This window comes from Zalophus californianus, chromosome 1 (genome assembly GCF_009762305.2).
Source record: "Zalophus californianus isolate mZalCal1 chromosome 1, mZalCal1.pri.v2, whole genome shotgun sequence".
Classification (NCBI taxonomy): domain Eukaryota; kingdom Metazoa; phylum Chordata; class Mammalia; order Carnivora; family Otariidae; genus Zalophus; species Zalophus californianus.
Window position 1 is genome coordinate 157,036,060 of NC_045595.1, and position 18,887 is coordinate 157,054,946.

Genomic DNA, 18,887 nt, shown 5'->3' on the forward strand with positions numbered 1-18,887 from the left:
AAATGAAAATCGGCCTTGGAAAAGCTGTCTCCATCATCCTTCAGGGCCGTATGCAGTACACAGCATTAAATTCTGTTCATGGGATGCCAAATAGCTGGTCAACTCATTAAAAATGCAGTCATTCATGCAGACCTTTGGTCTGCACACAATGCTACTCACCAGTCTGACAAACTTGACCAAATGGATTCAGCATTTTTTTGGCCGTGAAGCCTTGGTATGTACTAACAGGGTAGTAAGAGCTAGGAAAGGAAACGAAATGATAAAGAGAGGTTTTGAAAGCAAGTAATACCATTGTCATTAGATTCTTAGGCATAGCCCTGGATGCTTGCATTAATGCTGCCTTTTCTTTTTTAAAAAGCACAAGCCCCTTCTCCCCCCACCCCCCTCCTTGGCGCCTTGCCTCCCCAGGGGGCCAGCCCCCTCCCACAGCATCCTGGGTCAGAGCTAGCTTTGGGGAGAGGGCTGAGAAAGTGTCAGGGGAGGAGGACACGTTCTGAGCGGTGAGAATTCGAGTCCTCCGCTAGGGGCCCGGGAATAATGCGACCAAATTCATTCACCAGAGAGTTCTTTAAGTGGCTCTCAAACGGCACCCGTCACACAGGCGAGCCCCCGCTCTTTGAAGCAAGCACAATAGGTACCAGATGAGTCACAGGCACCTTGGATTTTTCGTTTGCATCTAAATAAGCACTTTATATTTGCAAAGGCCTTTCCAGTCATTTGCAAAAAGCTTTCTCCTTCAACAATTCCACGAGGGGAGTCCACAGAACTAAAGATTTATTGAGCCCCCTGTCTGACCAAATAAAAGGTGGTGAAAAGCAGCCCTCACAGAGCCCTGGGGCTCATTAAACCCAGGCAGGGAGTTAGACTCAAGCCCTCCCACCCAGGCCAGCCTCTTTCCTCCCCCACGGCCAGCTTCCCAAGGGGGGCACCCATATCAGTCTCCCCCCCCCCGACACACACACACACACACACACACACACACACACACACACACACACCTCCCAGCCTAGGACAGGGCTTCAGGTGGAGGTCACGTTCCACCAGGGTCCTGAGACTTTCAGTAGAGTGACAAGCCTACAACCCCCCAGTCACAGAACTGGGAGTCAGAAGGGGCATTATAGTTTAACTCATTTGTGCAGAAATGTTACATGTTGTAGGGGCTCCCGCAGCCTCTGAGACAGGTCTGGGACTAGAACCGGAGTCTCCTGACTCCCGCATGGTAGAAGTAGGGATGGGGCACCAAGAGCGAGGCCCCTGGCCATGTCAGCAGCCGCCACTATAAGTGCTCTTTCCTTGGAGTAAAGGAAGCATATTTCCTATGTCTTCGGTGCCCTGGCTCCTCCTTGGTAATCTGCACTTGCATGAGTCTAAAAGCAGCAACCATCAAATAGCTACCATTTCTGTAGCATGTACCATGGGCCAAGCTAAGAGCTTTTCATTCTTGCAGCACCCCAGCAAGATAGGGGTATTAACCTCATTTTACAAGTGAAGAGTCTGAGGCTAGACCGCGTAGCCTACCCGGATCACACCGCCAGGAGATGCAGGAGTAGGAATCCAGTCACCCTCCTTCTTCTACAGCACGCTGCCTGATGCAGCAGCACCTTCCACACTCTGGGCCCCTAGCTCTGGAGCCCCCACTGCCTGGCTACAACACCTGGCTCTACCATCTGATAGCAATGTGAGCTCCGGCAAGTCAGTTAACCTCTCTGGGCCTCAGTTCCCTTACCTGTTTAGTGAAGACCATAGCAACAGAGTTATCACAAGGATGAAATGAGTTAATATTTGTAAAGCACTTCAAACAGCTGCTAGCATATAGAAAGTGTTATATACTTGTTTGATAAATAAATACATTTAATGTTCCGTTTAATGTTCCCAGGAACAAGGGGCAGATACCCATAAACGTACTGATAAGGATAATCACAGATCCCTTGGGCTAGCACAATAATATGACAACAGTAATAATAATAATAATACTGTTTTGTTTTTTTTTAATGCTTAATAGGTACCAGACATTGTGCTAAAAGACTTCACAGAGATAATCTTATTCAACGTTCTTAACAGCCCTATCCGGCTGCATCATTACCCCCAATGTACAGATAAGGAAATTGAGTCTCAGGGCAGCCAAATTCTGGCCCAAGGCCACGCAGTTAAATGGAAGAACTGGGATTCAGACACTAATCAGTCTGTTTCCAACGGCCACGGACGTAACCACCTTGCACGCTGCCAGGGTTCTGGCCATGTCAGAGAGAGCCGGGTGAACTAGGAGCTCCCAGGAGAGGAGGCGAGGGAGCGGGAGGGGTGCGCGCAGAGTGGAACAGCGCGGTGAGCGCCGCGGCGGGTCCCAGGCGGCCCAGGCCAGCCTCCCGCTTGCGTCCCTGCCCTCGCTGAGGGCGGTCACCTGGGGCCCATTCGGGAGGAGACCAGATTCTGCCCGGGTGAGGATTCAGGGTCCCCGCAGGCCTCCGGGACCCCGCCGAGCCGAGCCTTCCCGCCCTGCCTCCGCACGGGGCCCGAGGAGCCAGCAGGTGAGCGTGAACTTCTCACCCGCCGCGCCGGCGGCTCTCGCTGCATTAGGGCGCCCTCTGCTGGCTAGCTCCGGAACGGCACCTGCGTCTCCGATCCCGCGGCTTGGCTCCCTGGCGGGGAAAATCCCGCGTGCGGGCGAATTCGGGGGCCTCGTTTGTAACAAGAGTTTAATCGTGTTCGGGAAACAATACGAAGAAAAATGAATCGTAACAGTGATCAGTGTAGTTTCATCTCTCACTTGTTACCCAAGTTAACAAGAATTTCTGACCGAAATTTCCCTTAAGGCAGAAATTTTTCTCAAATTTGCTCGATTGTAAGATGCCCTGGCTTGTTCAAAACGCACATTTCTGGGTTCCACTCTGGAAGTACTTAATCAGAATAGCTAGGGACGTGGCCTGGGAATCTGTATTTCTAACAGGACACACACACACACACACACACACACACACACACACACACACACACACACACACACACACACACACACACACCCCGACCCACCCCCTCCCTCTCAGGTAATTGATAGACTCAAACTAATTGGGGAACATTCTGGGAATCCAAAGTGCTCTCAGACAGAAACCACCCTTTAATGCCTGCTGTCTTGAGGAAGCCCTCGTCCCCACCCGGCCTCAGAGACTTGACAGTGGCCTTGAGAGGGTGAGGGGCACACAGGAGAGACACTGGCCTCAGAGGTGGGATACCCGGGGCTTCCACCACCAGCTGGGGGACTTTGGGTTCATCAAGTCACCCCTCTCTGTCTCCGATTCCTCCTCTATAAAAAGGAGCGAGCGTTCCCTACACGTACTGAATTAACAGGAGCGTTCACGGAGTTGCTGAACATTAGCGTATAGCTAGGACAATTTGCTCAGCGGCGCGCTTGCAGCCAGCTCATGATGACTAGCAAGAGCTGAAAGGCAAAATTTTAGGAATTGTTTGGGCTGGGTATTAAACCTTTGGTGTAGCTTGAAACGGGCAACGGTGGGAGTATTTATACCATGAAAATAGACAAATGGTACCAATTAGGACTTTTTTCACCTGGAGAGCCAGTTGTTAGCTGTTTAGCAGCACACCCCTGAATGTATGGGGCAGTATCAATGGACATTATGTAAATAGAAGGCCGGGGCACAACAGTAGGTCTGGAGAGAAGGAAGTGGGTCATACCTTTCCTCCCCGTCTCCCAACAGCTGTTTGGTCACCATAGCCCTTTGGGCTCAAGGCTCAGCCTCCCCTCCAAGGCGCCTCAGGGACCACTGCTAGGGGCCAGACATACCTGACTCAAAGCCCCAGCCCACTGCCCCAGCAGAGTCCAAAGTCCTGAGGAGAGTGACAAGCCTAGAGGAACACCAGGTGCTACTCGCCTGCTCCTTGATCACCAGTTTAGGGACTCAAGGAAGGATTTGTAGCATCTGTGCATCAGAAGAGGGGAACTGAGTTCTCATAGTCCTCCGTTGGGGTGGATGGTGGGATCTTAATCTGACCTTATTAAATAAAGACCTCTATTTCTCCCTCTTGAGAAAGAAGCCACCTCTGTCACACATCATGGTACCAAGGCCAAGTCTTGCAGAGTCACTAAAGCTGCTCTTATGGGAATGCAAATGCTAACACATAAACTCTAAGGCCAGATACACACAAGGTGGGGATTTGGGCAGCCTGGCTCACAGAGGACGATCATGTGTGCCCCACCCCCTCCAGCCCAGGGTCTGTTCTCCCTTTCCTCAGCCCCAAGCCTTGCGGGACACAAGAGGAGCTAGGGAGGATCCTGCTCTGAATCTGACCGCTAGCTTCCCTGGACACTGAGAAGACAAAACTTGAGCCTATGTAGACACAGCTATACACACTAGATTCCTCGAGCATGGCTAGGATTCGAATTGTCCTCTTATGTGGAAGGACTTCAGGATCCACAAGGCAAGCAATCAACAGCCTTGTACTACTTGCATGGTGCAAGGACCGCTGAGGAATACCAAGTCTACAACATGATTTGAGTCATCAAGTAACAAATCATATGGGATCTATGTCTCTTCAGCCATGAGGCATGCAGTTTCTCATTATTGAACTTGTCCAGTCCCTTTTAAGGGCTTACCTGGTTAAGCCAGGCCCACCCTTTTGATTAACTCAGTCTATTGATTAGTAATCTAATCACAGCAGTGACATCACATGGTATTCTCAAGTTCAGCCTCCATTCAGTGTGGGGGATTGTACAGGGCAGGCATCTTGGAGGCCATCTTAGAATTTGCCTTTCTCAAGCGGTTTCCATCTGGGGGATCCAGGATGGGGAGGACATGATGAAATCTACTTTTAGAGCCTGGCAGCAGGGACCAGCCAGGAGGCTGTGGCCATCACAGAGAGCAGCTGGTAGGAAAGAGATGCATGGATAAATGGGGAAGACATCATAAGTAAATGTATAGGATCAGCTATCTTTTGGCTCAGCAGCTAGAAATGTGTGAGAGGAGTTGCCACGGAAAAGACGATGTCCGGTAACACAAAGAACTGTGCGTTGACCATGCCAAAGCATGTGCTGTAGACCGAATATTTGTGGCTCCCCCAAGTTCATATGTTGATATCCTACCCCCCAAAGTGATGCTATTAAGAGGTGGGACCTTTGGGTGATAATAAGGTCATGAGGGTGGAGCCCTCATGAATGAGATCAGTGCCCTTAGAAAGGAGACCCCAGCCCCTTCTGTCATGTGAAGACACAGTGAGAAAATAGTCCTCTATTTTCCACAAGGAAGTGGGGCCTCACCAGACACTGAATCTGCCAGTGCCTTGATCTTGGACCTCTCAGCCTTCTGAACTGTGAGAAATAAATGTTTGTTGTGTAAGCCGCTGAGTCTCTGCTATTTTTGACAGAGCTGCCTGAATGGACTAAGAGAGCATGAAAACTGGATTTTGAAATAAGCCTTCACTAGATATTACTCACCTCTATTTTTAAAATCTCCACCACTTGGAATAGTTGTCACTAGGAGGGTTAGAATTTATATTAGGATACAAGCAGGGGTAGACATCCTCTTTGGGCACAGTTCTAGCATTGTCTGGAAAACCGTGGGAGAAAGTAAAGGCACACAGACCAGCACCCAGAGTCTTGGAGATTCGGGTATGCAAGTACAAGTTTCAGGTGTGCGGGGAGGAGCCTGCCGGCGGCCCAGTCCATTACTTTACTAACTTTATTCTTCTTTCCCCCTTTCCCTGCTCAGGGAGTTCTTCATCTCTCTTAGCTCAGCCTTTCTACATTTTCACTCAAATACCCTTTCTCTCTTTCTCCAACCAAACTCTTTTGCTCCTGCCACATGGATCACCTAGATTAGTTCTCTAGGAACATCTGTCCACTTTTGGAAAGATTCCCCCACCCCTTCTCATCATGGTCATCCCTCCCTGCTTCCTTTCACAGGTACACTGCGGTGGTCATGCCAGTTCACTACCAACATGGCACTGGACAGAGCTCCTGTCGGCGCGTGGCCCTCATGATTACAGCCGTCTGGGTACTGGCCTTTGCTGTGTCCTGCCCTCTCCTCTTTGGCTTCAACACCACAGGTAACAATGATGGCCCCTCTCACGACACCCATGTGATTCACGGCACACCTGAGTGGCTGTGAGTGGTGCTGAGCCTGGAAGTTTCTGACCCTGATCAGCATACTTCAGAACCAAATAAGGATGCCATAGGCTGCAAAGCTTTGGGTTTTGATTCAAGTACAAAGCAGAACCTCATCAATTATTGGCACATAAAGTTCTTCCCCAGTTAGTGAAAATTCTGTCCTATCCTTATTTTGAAAGAAATGTCATTGTATTCATGGGAAGCAATGTATCAGTTAGAACATTAAACTATATTAATAATTCAGGTGAGATTTGCTAATGAAAAGATGACAATTCATGATGGACTTCCAAGGCAAAATAACACTATAAAGGCCCTCAAATGGGATATCTATTTCTAATTTTTTACTAAACAAAAATCATTTCTGGTGTTTGGGAATTGATATAGATCCCTAAATTATTGGAGAGTATATTTTTATATCTTAATATACAAAAATTCTGGCCATGATGGTTGGCACATGGTACATCTTCTATCGGATGGATGGACGGACAGATGGGTGGATGGATGGACATATGGATTAACAATGTGAATGTCTGAGATGTTTGGTTTTTAGACACAAGACACCGATCCAGATTTACACCTCATATGGATCAATGCCTTCTTTGGCTATTCCATATACATCTTTCAGCCTCAGGGATTTCATGTGTTGAATGAAAACTACTAGCACGTGTAATAAAGTTAACAGGTATTGACAATGAACACTGAGTATTTGCTGAGAACTAATTGAGTCAGGTTCTAGTGTTCATCTGGATTTGTTTAATTCCTACTATCTTCCAAGTTCATTAGTTTCTGGTGTATATGTACAAGTCACATAGCTGTTTATTTATATGTATACAGATATTATAGGTAACACATTGCATATAAATACAGGCAAATCCTAACTTATGAATAGTCATCAAAGAGTCATTTCCTGGCCAGTGATTTAAAAGTCAAAACACATTGAGGAAGACAGATAGAGACTCTGGAGTCAGAAAAACCTACATTCAAACTTCAGTTCTGCTACTTACCAGTTGTAAGTAGTCTATATATTTAAATTTGCTCAAGTGTATGCTTCAGTGTATTATTATCCCAAAATATAAAGGCCCAGTGGATATTAGCTACCACTCTTGTTGTGAAAAAAAAAAAAGCTACTTAGCTTTTCTAAGTTTTCTTATTGATAAATTTGGGATAATAATACACTGAAGCATACACTTGAGCAAATTTAAATATATAGATTAAGTCTATATATTTAGGTGGAAAGTTTCCAGCATTTATTTTTTCATATGGCCCCCCTGCACATAAGCCCAGCAACTTCATTTCTGAAACTGCATGTTGTGTTTGAACTCTTTACAATATATGACATGGTAATGTATGTATCATACATCTTTTCTCACTACTCTCCGGGGCTCTAGTAAAACCATGTATATCTTCGTATGTGATTCAGGAGATTTTTCAAAGCAAATTTCAGGGCTAGATAATGTTCACTTTAATCGCTGACTTTAGAATCTGCCACTACATATGATATAATTCCACTGTACTTGCTTCATAGAACTTTTTCATAATTAAGTGAGGATTAAGTTGGAGTAACATATGTAGACCGGCCAAACACACACCATACGCTCAAGGTCAGGTTTCTTTGTCAGCTACATTGAAGGTTAAGTCAATGTCATGTTGAGTCATCCAATGAATATTTGCCTAGTTAACTCAGGGTGTTCCTAAAATATGATGTTACTATCATGTTTGCGTTACTCTTTACCATTCGTTACTTTGTTATTTTCATTGAACGACACTTTATACACACAAACATGGCTGTGGACACACACATACTCCCCGAAGCAACATTCCCTAACACAACTCTGAGAGGCTGCCCGGCATTAAAATACTATTTTTGATGAGTGTTAAATATACTTTTTGGGTTCATCTGCTAACTAAGCCACCTTCTATATCTTAGTATCTACACAAAAATACATTATTCTAAGTTGGAATGTGTAGTATGGGAACTCAGTACTACTGGCAGACCCCGGCACTGCTTACCCCTGGTCAGCAGCAAACCCCCACCAACATTCAGTCTGCGAAGTGGCTCCTCTTACTCATTCCGGGAGGTGGGGGGGGGGGGGGCTGTTTTACTCATTCTCTCTCTCTCTCTCTCTCTTTCTCACACACACACACACACACACACACACAAACACACACACACCCTAGTAACAGTTAAAAACAGTCTCAACATCTGACAGTAGACCGAGTTCCCAGTTAATGTCAACATCTAAAGTGAAGATGAATGATGAGCTAATTGCAGTGGTGTTGCCACCAGTGAGATCATTATTATTCCAGAAACAAAACTCAGAAAACTGTCTCTCCAAGTGGATTTTCAAATATAGCATTGAGAAGGCAAAAATGCTCGCTTCTCTCTCATCTCTTTCAATCTCTTACTTTAAAGAAGTACATGATTTATTCTATTGCAACTTTTTTTTAAGTCATTCATTCATTTATTTATTGTAGTAATCTCTACACCCAACGTGGGGCTTGAACTCACCACCCCAAGATCATATTCCTCTGACTGAGCCAGCCAGGGGCCCCTCTCTCTCTTACTTTTAAGTTTATTAATAAGACTATAGTAAGCCCTCCATTTATTCATATGTAGCATCCAAGTGTCAGGTCCATTGTAAAGGCCCAGTGGATATCAGCTACCACTCTTGTTGTGATTACTGTGTGTTAGAAAAGGGTTCTGTACGTCCAAATTTAACTCTGCACCTGCTCCAGAGAAAATCTGAGTAGCAGCAGTTCTGCTGGTGGTTATAGAGACCAGTCGCCTCGTCCTAGAACACAGTTCAGGGAATTAGTGAGCAGAACTCAAGGCGAGGCAGCCCGGCTATCCTTCTCCGCCTCTGTCTGACCTTCAGAGTACAGCTTCATTATCTTGATGGATGTCGGTTCCTCTAGCAGCTCTTCCAACTATAAGGAAGCTCCCAAGTTCATTCGAAAGCCCAATATAAATGACTCCTCTCAGCCATTTGTTTCTACTCACCCTGTGAAAAGTAGAGGAGGAAAGGGCAGGGTACCGCCAATGACACCTGAGAGTGGAAGGGGCTGGATTTTCACTAAGCAGTGCAACACAAAGGAACTTCCTGGCAGAGCTCTTTTTAAGGAAATGAGCTGCCATATGGGATTATGAATTGTCAGACGACATAAGGCAGAAAAATGTTGAACTTCAGTTTCCTTCATCTTGGCGTTGTTCTTATTGTCCGAGATGCAACGTGCACTTCTAGATATGCACATAAGGCAGGATCTTCGGTCACAGAGAATTCCAAGGTTGGGGGGCCCTGGCTGATCAGTGTTGCCCCAGCTCCCAGCAGGGGCCCAGCAGTCTAGCTAAATACCCCATCATTGACAGCATGCAGTACCGGTACTAAAGGAAACGCTAAGAATCCCTGAATGGACAACCTAATACTTTTATTTCACAGGTACAAGACTAAATAGTCTTAATTTTCCTTTGAAACAAGGAAATGGAAGACTACCATCTAGATTTGAGCAATAGAATCCCTCACCTGGCTTTCAGAACACTGGAGCTGGTGGAAGCCTGGTTGAGAAACACATAGTTAAAAGAATAACAGGCTCATCCTGAATTCAGGTGCCTCAGGCTCTCTTGTCTTTGGGGACAAGGTGAAGACAAATCCTTCCAGGAGCTTTAAGTTCATGAACCTGTCAAGTCAACCTGCTTTTGGCCTTGCCCTTCACATCACTGTGGGGCTCAAGCTCCTAGGCTAGCCCGCAAAAGCCTCTTCCACCCCTTTGTGGAGCTATTTACTGTTTTTGTCGCCCAGCATGGTGCTTGGAACAGAGTAGGTTCTCCATAAACTTTTGTTGAATGGGTAAGTCGATGAGTTCTTCTTATCATCCTTTCTTCCTTAAATGTTAAGATTAGTTGGGGTAAACATCCTCAATCTCAGAGAATGAGGCATAACCCTCTGGTTTTCCCCATTGTCTTCCAGCCAGCGACTGCTTATGTGCTGATGTAAAAGGCTCATTTGTCCACTTCACTCATGTATTTGTCATTTTCATATTCATCCAATAACTACTATACTAATAGCACAGTACTGTCTTGGTTAAATAATCATGACAAGGCAGCTCATCTCTGGGTGGGGGTCGGGGGAGGCTCACTGCCCTCACCACCTCATCTGGACTCAGCAGAGAGAAGCTTCCAGAATTGCTGCCCCGCCAACAGGACACATACCCAGACCAGGCCCAGTGGGAGCCGGGGCAGGGTCTCATTCACTGGCCACCAGCCTCCAGGGTCACTTTACCCATTGACAGGCCTCACAGGACTTCGTGGCCTGGAGAAATTGTGGGAGAGGCCGCAGAGCTCAATCTAAGGACGGGCAGCAGTTTACTCAGATAAGAGAGGCAGAAAGGGATGACTGTGCAGGCTCAGTGATTGTACGCGGAGGGCCTTTGGTGGCCAGCAACTCTGAAATAGCTGTGTTCTCTCTTCGCTCTCTCTCGTGTGTATGCTTTCAATATTTTAATGGAAAAATAAATACTTGCCCATAAAACACAAGGTATAAGGGGTTACACAGGCACACATATATGTAGGCCTCCCTTCTACCTTAGATCGTTAGCTGCCCCATGACCCTCCCCAGAAGCAAACACTAATCATCTTAAAGATAATGCTTGAAACAAGTATGTATACACACACACACACATACACACACACACACGTGTGTGTGTGTGCATTGTGTGGGTGTTTCTACTTTTTACAGAAATAGAAGCATACTACACCCACTTTTGCTCCTGGCTTTTTAAAAGTAGGAGTTAATACCATTGGGTATGAAGGAGCACACTTGTTGCGATGAGCACTGGGTGTCTGTCATATGTCAGTGATGAGTCACTAAATTCTACACCTGAAACTAATATTACACTGGACCTTAACTAACTGGAATTTAAATAAAAATTTGAAAAAAAAAGTTGGAGTTAGTATATAAAATCTAGAGATCGGCTTCCCAGAACCCAGAGGAAAGTAGAGAAGGGTAGAAGGTATATCTGGAGGGACGAATGGGGCATACCCCGCACACCAGCAATGGTAACCAGACGAATAGTGGGAAGGTATCTATCCCTGCCACCATCCTGGCCCCCTTCTCACTAGCACAAGGTGCTCAGGCATCTCCTCACAGGAGGCGTTTAAATCGTGGCCAGATGCTGACAACAGGGGAGCTGATTTCAGGAAGAGGGCTGATCACTGCCTACATGACTCCTTATAGATTCAGAAAGACCAGCAGCGGCCACCCTATCCTACCTCCAACCCCGTCTCCCCCAGAGTACCAGAAAATGCCCATTTGGTGACCACTGCTTGAAGTTTTATAAGCCATTTTCTAAAGGTTGTTGACAGAGACTTGGTGAGAGGACATTAATTTTTCCTGAATTTTACCCTCCTCCCAAGAGAATCAAAAACTTTGGGAGCAGCTCCTAAAGATCCTTGTGTCAGTGCTATCATTAAAAGGCCTCGCTGAGAAGGGAGTACACTTTTTGTTTTAATTCTTAGCTGTTGCTCCCCTCCCTCCCCCACAGATATTGTTCTTTATAAGTCTCTCTACAGGTTTCCACTCCAAATGATACCTTGCCTTTTAAGTTCAAACAGCTCAGAGGAGGTATATAATAAATAATAATAGTAAAGAGTAAATAGTAATAATAGCTACCATTTATCCTCATTTAGTCTCATGCGACCTTATTTTTATCCTTCTTTTCAGATAATGAAGCTGAGGCCTAGCATAGTTAAGCAATGTGCTCAAGTTCACAGTTAGTAAATGGCAGACCTGGGTCTCCCACCCCAGGCCTGGCCTCTGCCTAGCTCAGAAGACTGAAAGGCAGAATGAGGGGCCCAGATGGCTGGCTACAGCCCTCTCCTCTACAGCTCACACCTGTGACTATACCCTCTGAGGCCAGATTTGGGGTTGTTGAGAATCCCCTACCCTTTATAAAGATTGGTTGGGTATCCCAACAGCAGTTGCTGCCAGTGCGGGGCAAAGTGTAAATTTGCCATTCCCGGGGATGGGGCGGGGGCAGCCAAAGTGTAGAGGGAGGCAAGTCAAAATCACAGAAAGAACACTGGTTATAAGGTCAGAGTGACTGGAGAAACTTATCCAGGCTCTGCCCCTTTCAGGCTATGGGATGCTGGGCCACTTACTGAACCTCTCCGAGCCTTAGTCTGCTCGCCTGAGAATAGAGTCTGTGATGGCTCCTATGTCACATAATGTTGCCACAGTGATTAGGTAAAATGATGTGTATAAAGGCCTTGGCACACCATCTGGAAGATATTCGTTTTCTTCCCTTTTCTCTTCCAGATGAGGCAAGTTACAGGCCCTATTCTGGGCATTGGAGGAATTTCAACATCTGCTAGCAAAAACAGCAAAACCACAAGGACTCTCTAAAGTGTAGGGACAGGTGCATTTCAGGACATAGGGCAGGGACAAAGGTGCTCCTCGTTTCACATTGTCCACAGTGACAGTATCCTTAACACCCGTTCCCCATCCTACCCCTGATGGGTCCTGAGATTCCCCAAAAAACAGAATTGCCTGCATTCAGCCACCACCTGCCCTGTACCTCAGATACATGTTGGAGACTTGGCGTTCTCAACAAAGAAGCCTCCCTCTCTTTGCCTTCAACAACCCCTTAGTGCCTCCGCACCAGCAGGCCCTTTTCTGGGGGCTGCCTCGCCCCCAGGAGCCTCTGGCCTGTTGCTCTATGACACTCCCCCCAGCCTCCCAGGCCACAATCCTCTGTGACACTTAACACGGCCTTCAGGAAGATCGCCGGTCTGTGTAGACTGAGCCCTTCAAGGACAGACATGTATGCAGCCCGGTGAAGAGCAGTGTCGGGCATGGAATCACTGGGTAATTTTCTTTTTAAGGGAACTGTGAGCAACACAAAGATGAATTGGACCTCCTCCCCTCAGGGAACTGACAACATAATCTCTCCCATCCCCACAACTTCACAAGCACCCGTGTGTGCTAATAACACCAAAGAGGCAAGGCAAGGGCTGGGGGGCACAGAGGAAGGAAGAGTTACTTCGGGCCCGGAACCCCTACTTCCCAAAGCCCCGTGTGGCTTAAATGGTGGAGACACCACACATGGTATGCGGCCAAATTGTGTGCTCCCCTCCGATGTCTCATATTGGCAAACTGCTTTGCTTTCTCCTTTTCTCTCACTCACAGGAGACCCCACTGTCTGCTCCATCTCCAACCCTGACTTTGTCATCTACTCTTCAGTGGTGTCCTTCTACCTGCCCTTTGGAGTGACTGTCCTCGTCTATGCCAGGATCTACATGGTGTTGAGACAGAGGAGACGGAAACGGATCCTCACTCGACAGAACAGTCAATGCATCAGTGTCAGACACAGCTTCCCTCAACAAGTAAGCACCCTGGAGGGGCAGAAGGAGAACAGTGCCCAGCCCTGTAGCTTCCCAGCCTTGTGTCCAGCAGCACTTGCTTTTGCTCGTGCTGCCCCACTGGAGACACACATCTCACACCCACCTTCTAATCTGCTGGTATTGGCTATGCTTTAGAGTAGGAAATCGAATCCAAAAAGCGCATTGTGAGTCTTCCCTAGAGTTCACATTGCTTAGCAAGATGATAGGATAGTTTCTGGACTTCTTCTGCTTTCCATCAAAGTTTTCCATTGCCCCCAAATGGCCAATGGTACAAATATCACACCAGATCTGCCGTTGTAGGGTGGCCTCTGTACCATGCACTGCTGGTGGGTCCCGAGGATTGGCTTTTGAGCAGACCACTTATTCCAAGAATCACTGGGGTCCATGGAAAGCTTTTTTCCTTACTAGATCTGCCCCTGTGTCAAGGTGCTGACCAGCTTGTGAAATGGAAAGCTGATGATACGTGTTATTGGGCTTTTTGACTCTCTGAAAAGGAGAGCTGCCTCAGCACTGATCTTCGCTTTGCTTGGGCTGGAAAGCCTGCTCATCCCAGTGTCTGGTACATGCTTGGAATCTGCTAGGGAAGGGACATCCAGAATATTATACAGTCTCTGCCTTCGTGGAGCTTAGAATCTAGACAAGCAGATAAAGCAACCCTCTCTGAAGTTAACTAACAGCCCCAGGATGTTTGCGAAATGAGATGAAGGCAATTAAGCACCGAAATAGAAGTGCCAAAGAGGCTATCAGAGAAGAGGTCGATATGCTCAGGAAAGGGCTTCACAGACAGAGTAAGAACTGAATTTGATCTTGAAGGCAGGTCCAGTTTGGATGGCTAGATTAACCTATAATGACCTGAGTGAGAGTCAGTCTCTCAAAGTTGAAGTCCCACAGTTTGGGTAGAACAAGAATATTTGTTCCCGTGAAAGAGGAGGTAAGGACCTGAAGCTGAGGATATGAACAAACCTTGAGGATATTCAAAACATTGGCATCTATATGGTTCATCCACGTAGACCTTAACCTACAACCGTTTCTCCTTCAACCCACCCTAGTCTTCCTGTCTGAGCCTGCACCCCATTCCGCAGTTTTCAATAAGGGACAGATTTCCATCAGATGCCCCGGGGCAAATGGTAAGTAAGCCATGTCTTTGATTAGAGGGAAAAAAGAAGATACCTTTTCTCAACACTCTGACTTGACTTGCTTCCACTTCCACCCCAAAATGCAATGGCCCTGATCCCTTACTTGTATCTTTTGTATATAACAGATATGAGATCCTGGTTTGAGCTTTAGAATAGGAATCACCACTATTGAGCTAGATCCCAATGACTGGAGCCTGTGACCCTCGGACATGGTATGAGGATGCCCTCCAGAGTCACCTGCCTAGAGGGAACAGGGTGTCAGTGAAACACACATGGGCAGAGCCAAGAAAAGCAGAGAAGAGAGGCTAATGTGAATCTTTCAAGTGTCCTGTTTCCCACTGCGTATGGGGGAAAACCAAGACAATTTCATGGTCACCCTTATCTTTGTCCTTTCAATTCAAGCCAGCCCTGCCTCCCCAAGCAAGCTGAGTGAAGAATGGAGGTGTTAGAAGATCAATATTCTTCTGCCTGAACTCCAAGTAAATATTAGGAATAAAATTTTAAGAACTCATGATGATAAAGATCTGAGCTTTGTGCCGTCTCTGTACAGCTAATTAACCACTTTTTAGACAGGACTTGTGAGGCAGTTAGAGATTCTTACTGTAAATAATTTTTTAATAGGTAAGAATTTTCAAGTTGCCTATAGCAGATCTAAGGTCTGAGGAGGCTCCAAGGCCAAAAGGAGAAAAGTGGAGACTACAAAAGAGAGAATAGAGAGGCAAGAGGCTGGCATTGCCAGGAGCTTGGAGAAATAGGTCTGTCCTACAATCTGGGAGTGGAGGGCTCTGCCAGCCAGACCCAGAAGAATCCAGTGTTTCTTCATGCCAGTCATGGAGGTAGTGATGAGGGTTTGCAGAGAGCTGAAAAATACACTCAACTATATGTAATCTGGGAAGGATCACTTTTCTTCTTTAGGACTGAATTTCCACATCTGGAAAATAGAGACAAGTTATGCTAGATCAATTTTCTCAAACCTGAGATTTCATAAGGACAGTCAAGAATTTGTCCCCAGTCCCTTAGTTTCCAAAATAATGCATTTGATGTTAAATATCATCACTTTTAGAAGATTACTAGATGCCAGCACAATCATAATCTTGGTTATAAATGGCCATTCACACAATATGCTTATATTAATTATTTAAAAACCCCATCAAAATGAAAACCAAAATTTTTTAAATTATACTAGACTCCCTATGAATACTTCTGTGGAGCACAGTTTTAAAAACACTCTATCATTTTAAAGGTCCATTGCACTGATTCATTCAGCAGTGTGTCGGAGTATGTACAGTGCACTAGCCCTGTGATTCCTGGAACTAAGGCAAGAGTAGGGAGCATGTTGTTGACACTAACATATAGACAAAGGAATTTACTGGAAGGATACCAAGTAGCTCAGACTCAATGAGAAGGCTGGAGAATAACTTCAGACAATGCTATTCATGCCTAAGGAAGAATCAGGTTGGAAGACCCTGGACACTGGACACTGCCTGCCATCACTGCTAGACAAATTCTGAAGTCTCCCTACTTCACCAGCTCCAGTCCAAGGTCTTAGGTGCAAATCTCTAATTGGCTGGGCTTGGTTTATGTGCCAGAGCTCTAGATGACTGGTGGGGATGTGCGGAGAGTGAATATATGGCTTTTATGGCTTTCCGTAATGGGAGCTAATGAGAGCTAACCTGCCCTGCTACTCGAGATTGACACAGTGTCCAATTCTTCAAACATGGAAAGAAATTCAGATGTTGAACACACACACATCCCCACCAAATACCAGAAACGTCCACATACTCTCAGGGTCCACTCATCCTAAACCTATTTTTTCCCAACTTCTTTTCTGTTTTACAAATGAGGCTCAAAGACATTTAATTAACTTGCCCAAGTATACATCTAATAAGTAGGAAAGTTGAGGTGAAAATGCTGGGTTTTCTTTCTCTTTCTTTTTCTTTCTTTCTTTCTTTCTTTCTTTCTTTCTTTCTTTCTTTCTTTCTTTCTTTCTTTCTTTCTTTCTTTCTCTCCTTCCTTCCTTCCTTCCTTCCTTCTTTCCTTCCTTCCTTCCTTCCTTCCTTCCTTCCTTCCTTCCTTCCTTCCTTTCTTTCTTTCTTTCTTTCTTTCTTTCTTTCTTTCTTTCTTTCTACTTTTTATTATGGAAATTTTCAAAAAATAAAAAAGTAGAAAAACAATTAACTCATGGCCAATTAACTCATGCAATTAACTCACGGCCAATCTTAGTTCATTTCATCTGCACTCCCCCTACACTCACCCATGCCCATTGGATTCTTATGAAGCAAATCCCAAACATTATAACATTTCAGCAAAAATATTTCTGTAAGACTCTCTAAGGAAGATTCTTTATAAAATGTATAACTGCAATATATCACCCTAAGCAAATAAATAACTCCCTAATATCATTAAACATCCAATCAGTGTTCTCATTATCCCAGTTGTATTGTAAGTTTTTCATAGTTGGTTTATTTGAATCAGAATTCAAATAAGACCCATACTTTGCAACTGGTAAATGGGATTGTTGTTGTTGTTGTGATTTATTTGTTGAAAAAACCTGAGTCGTTTGTCTTACAGAGTTTCCCACATTCCAGATTTTGTGATTTACATCTTAGTAGCATCATTTCACATGTTCCTCTGTACATCCAGCTCATTCTAACTCAAAAAGGCCAGGCTATAGTCCTATACAACCCTCCTCAAGGGACTATTGTGATTCTCAAATGTTCTATATCTGGTAGGTGTTTTTTAGTTGTGAAGTCAGAAGCAGATTTCATGTACCTTAACTTTTCATGATCCCACTACTCTCAGATGTGCCCTCAGTAGGTTTCACAAAATGATGATTTCCTCTAACTTCTTTGCATGTTCTTTCCTTTTCAGGAACATTCAGAAGATAAACAGTATCCCCAGAAATGTCAGGACCCTCTCTTGTCCCACCTGCAGCCACTCTCCCCTAGCCAGGCACACATGGAGCTGAAGCGCTACTACAGCATCTGCCAAGATACTGCCTTGGGGCGATCAGTCTTCCAAGAAGCCGGAGGAGAGTTGAAAAGGGAGGGGAGGACTCGGAACTCCCTCAGCCCCACCATGGCACCCAAGCTCAGCTTAGAGGTTCGAAAACTCAGTAATGGCAGGTTGTCGACATCTCTAAAGCTGGGGCCCTTGCAGCCTCGTGGAGTGCCACTTCGGGAGAAGAAGGCAACCCAGATGCTGGCCATTGTGCTTGGTGAGTTTGGGTCATGTTGAGTTGGGTTGAGTTGGGTTGAATTTGGTTGGGTTAGGTTGAGTTTGGTGGAGCTGGCAGAGGGTACTAAGGAACCACATTTGTCAGAAATGAAAATTCAATAACAGTAATATTTATAAATGTTTGCGATACAATTGAGAAGAGTTTGCATATCAATGTTAACTCTGGGGAAAACTCAACAGATCTGGGCTGAAAATATGAAATACAAAGTTGAACAAGTGACCTAATTGAACGGCGTTTATCCATTGTGTTTGTTGTCTATCACGTGAGATTATAATGGATAAATCAAATAATAAATAAGATAATAATTCAACAAAAGTGTCTGGCACATATTGGATATTTAATAAAGGCTTATTTATTCTAAAATATTAAGTGAAAAAATAAGGATGCAAAAAACTGCTGTCATATGGTGTGATAACATCGAGATTATTTCAAAGAAAAACATGAAAATTAATTCACCAAGATGTCAAAAGTGATTGTCTTTGAGTGGTAGGTGGTTATTTTTCTTCTTTCTACTTCTCTGTATTTACCAAGTTTTCCATAATGTACAAAATCAGGGTTAATTTTTATAGTAGAAAAAATAAAAAATGTATTTGAATAAAGAAAAAAATTGATAAGTCACACATAGCATATAGTTACTGAAGGCAATTCATCCTGTTCACTGCCACTGACAAACCTCACTTTCTCATATCTCAGGGACTTTATGAGAACACCTGGATGTAATCTCAACAGCAGGAACTGTCAGGTCTTTAAGGTCTTCTTCCCTATCGGTGCCTAGGATCATGTCTCACACGGCTAGCCATTAAATAAATATTTGAATTGAACTGAGAAGTAGAAAAGACTAGTAAAGAGCTACCTAAATATCAAACTAGAAAATTGATTTAGGAACAAAGGCCTGAGATGAATCAAAGATGTAAGCATGTAATTTTCTCATCCAAAATAAAAGAAAAAGAAAAAAGAAGTGGCTAATCACATCTACTTCATAGGGTTGGTGTAAAAATTAAA

The 18,887-nt window shown here is 45.0% G+C and overlaps 1 protein-coding gene across 2 annotated transcripts in view; it reads left to right on the forward strand.

Moving 5' to 3' along the window:
- DRD3 (dopamine receptor D3) overlaps positions 1 to 18,887 on the forward strand; it is a 35,929-nt gene that overhangs the window by 13,665 nt on the left and 3,377 nt on the right. The window contains exons 3-6 of one of the 2 annotated variants that reach the window (XM_027585384.2): positions 5,912 to 6,054; positions 13,297 to 13,493; positions 17,582 to 17,717; positions 17,817 to 17,864. In XM_027585384.2, coding sequence (XP_027441185.1) covers positions 5,912 to 6,054; positions 13,297 to 13,493; positions 17,582 to 17,717; positions 17,817 to 17,864 — 524 coding nt within the window. Of the gene's footprint in view, positions 1 to 5,911; positions 6,055 to 13,296; positions 13,494 to 17,581; positions 17,865 to 18,887 lie in introns of both variants that reach the window. The other variant, XM_027585383.2, reaches the window with a different exon arrangement.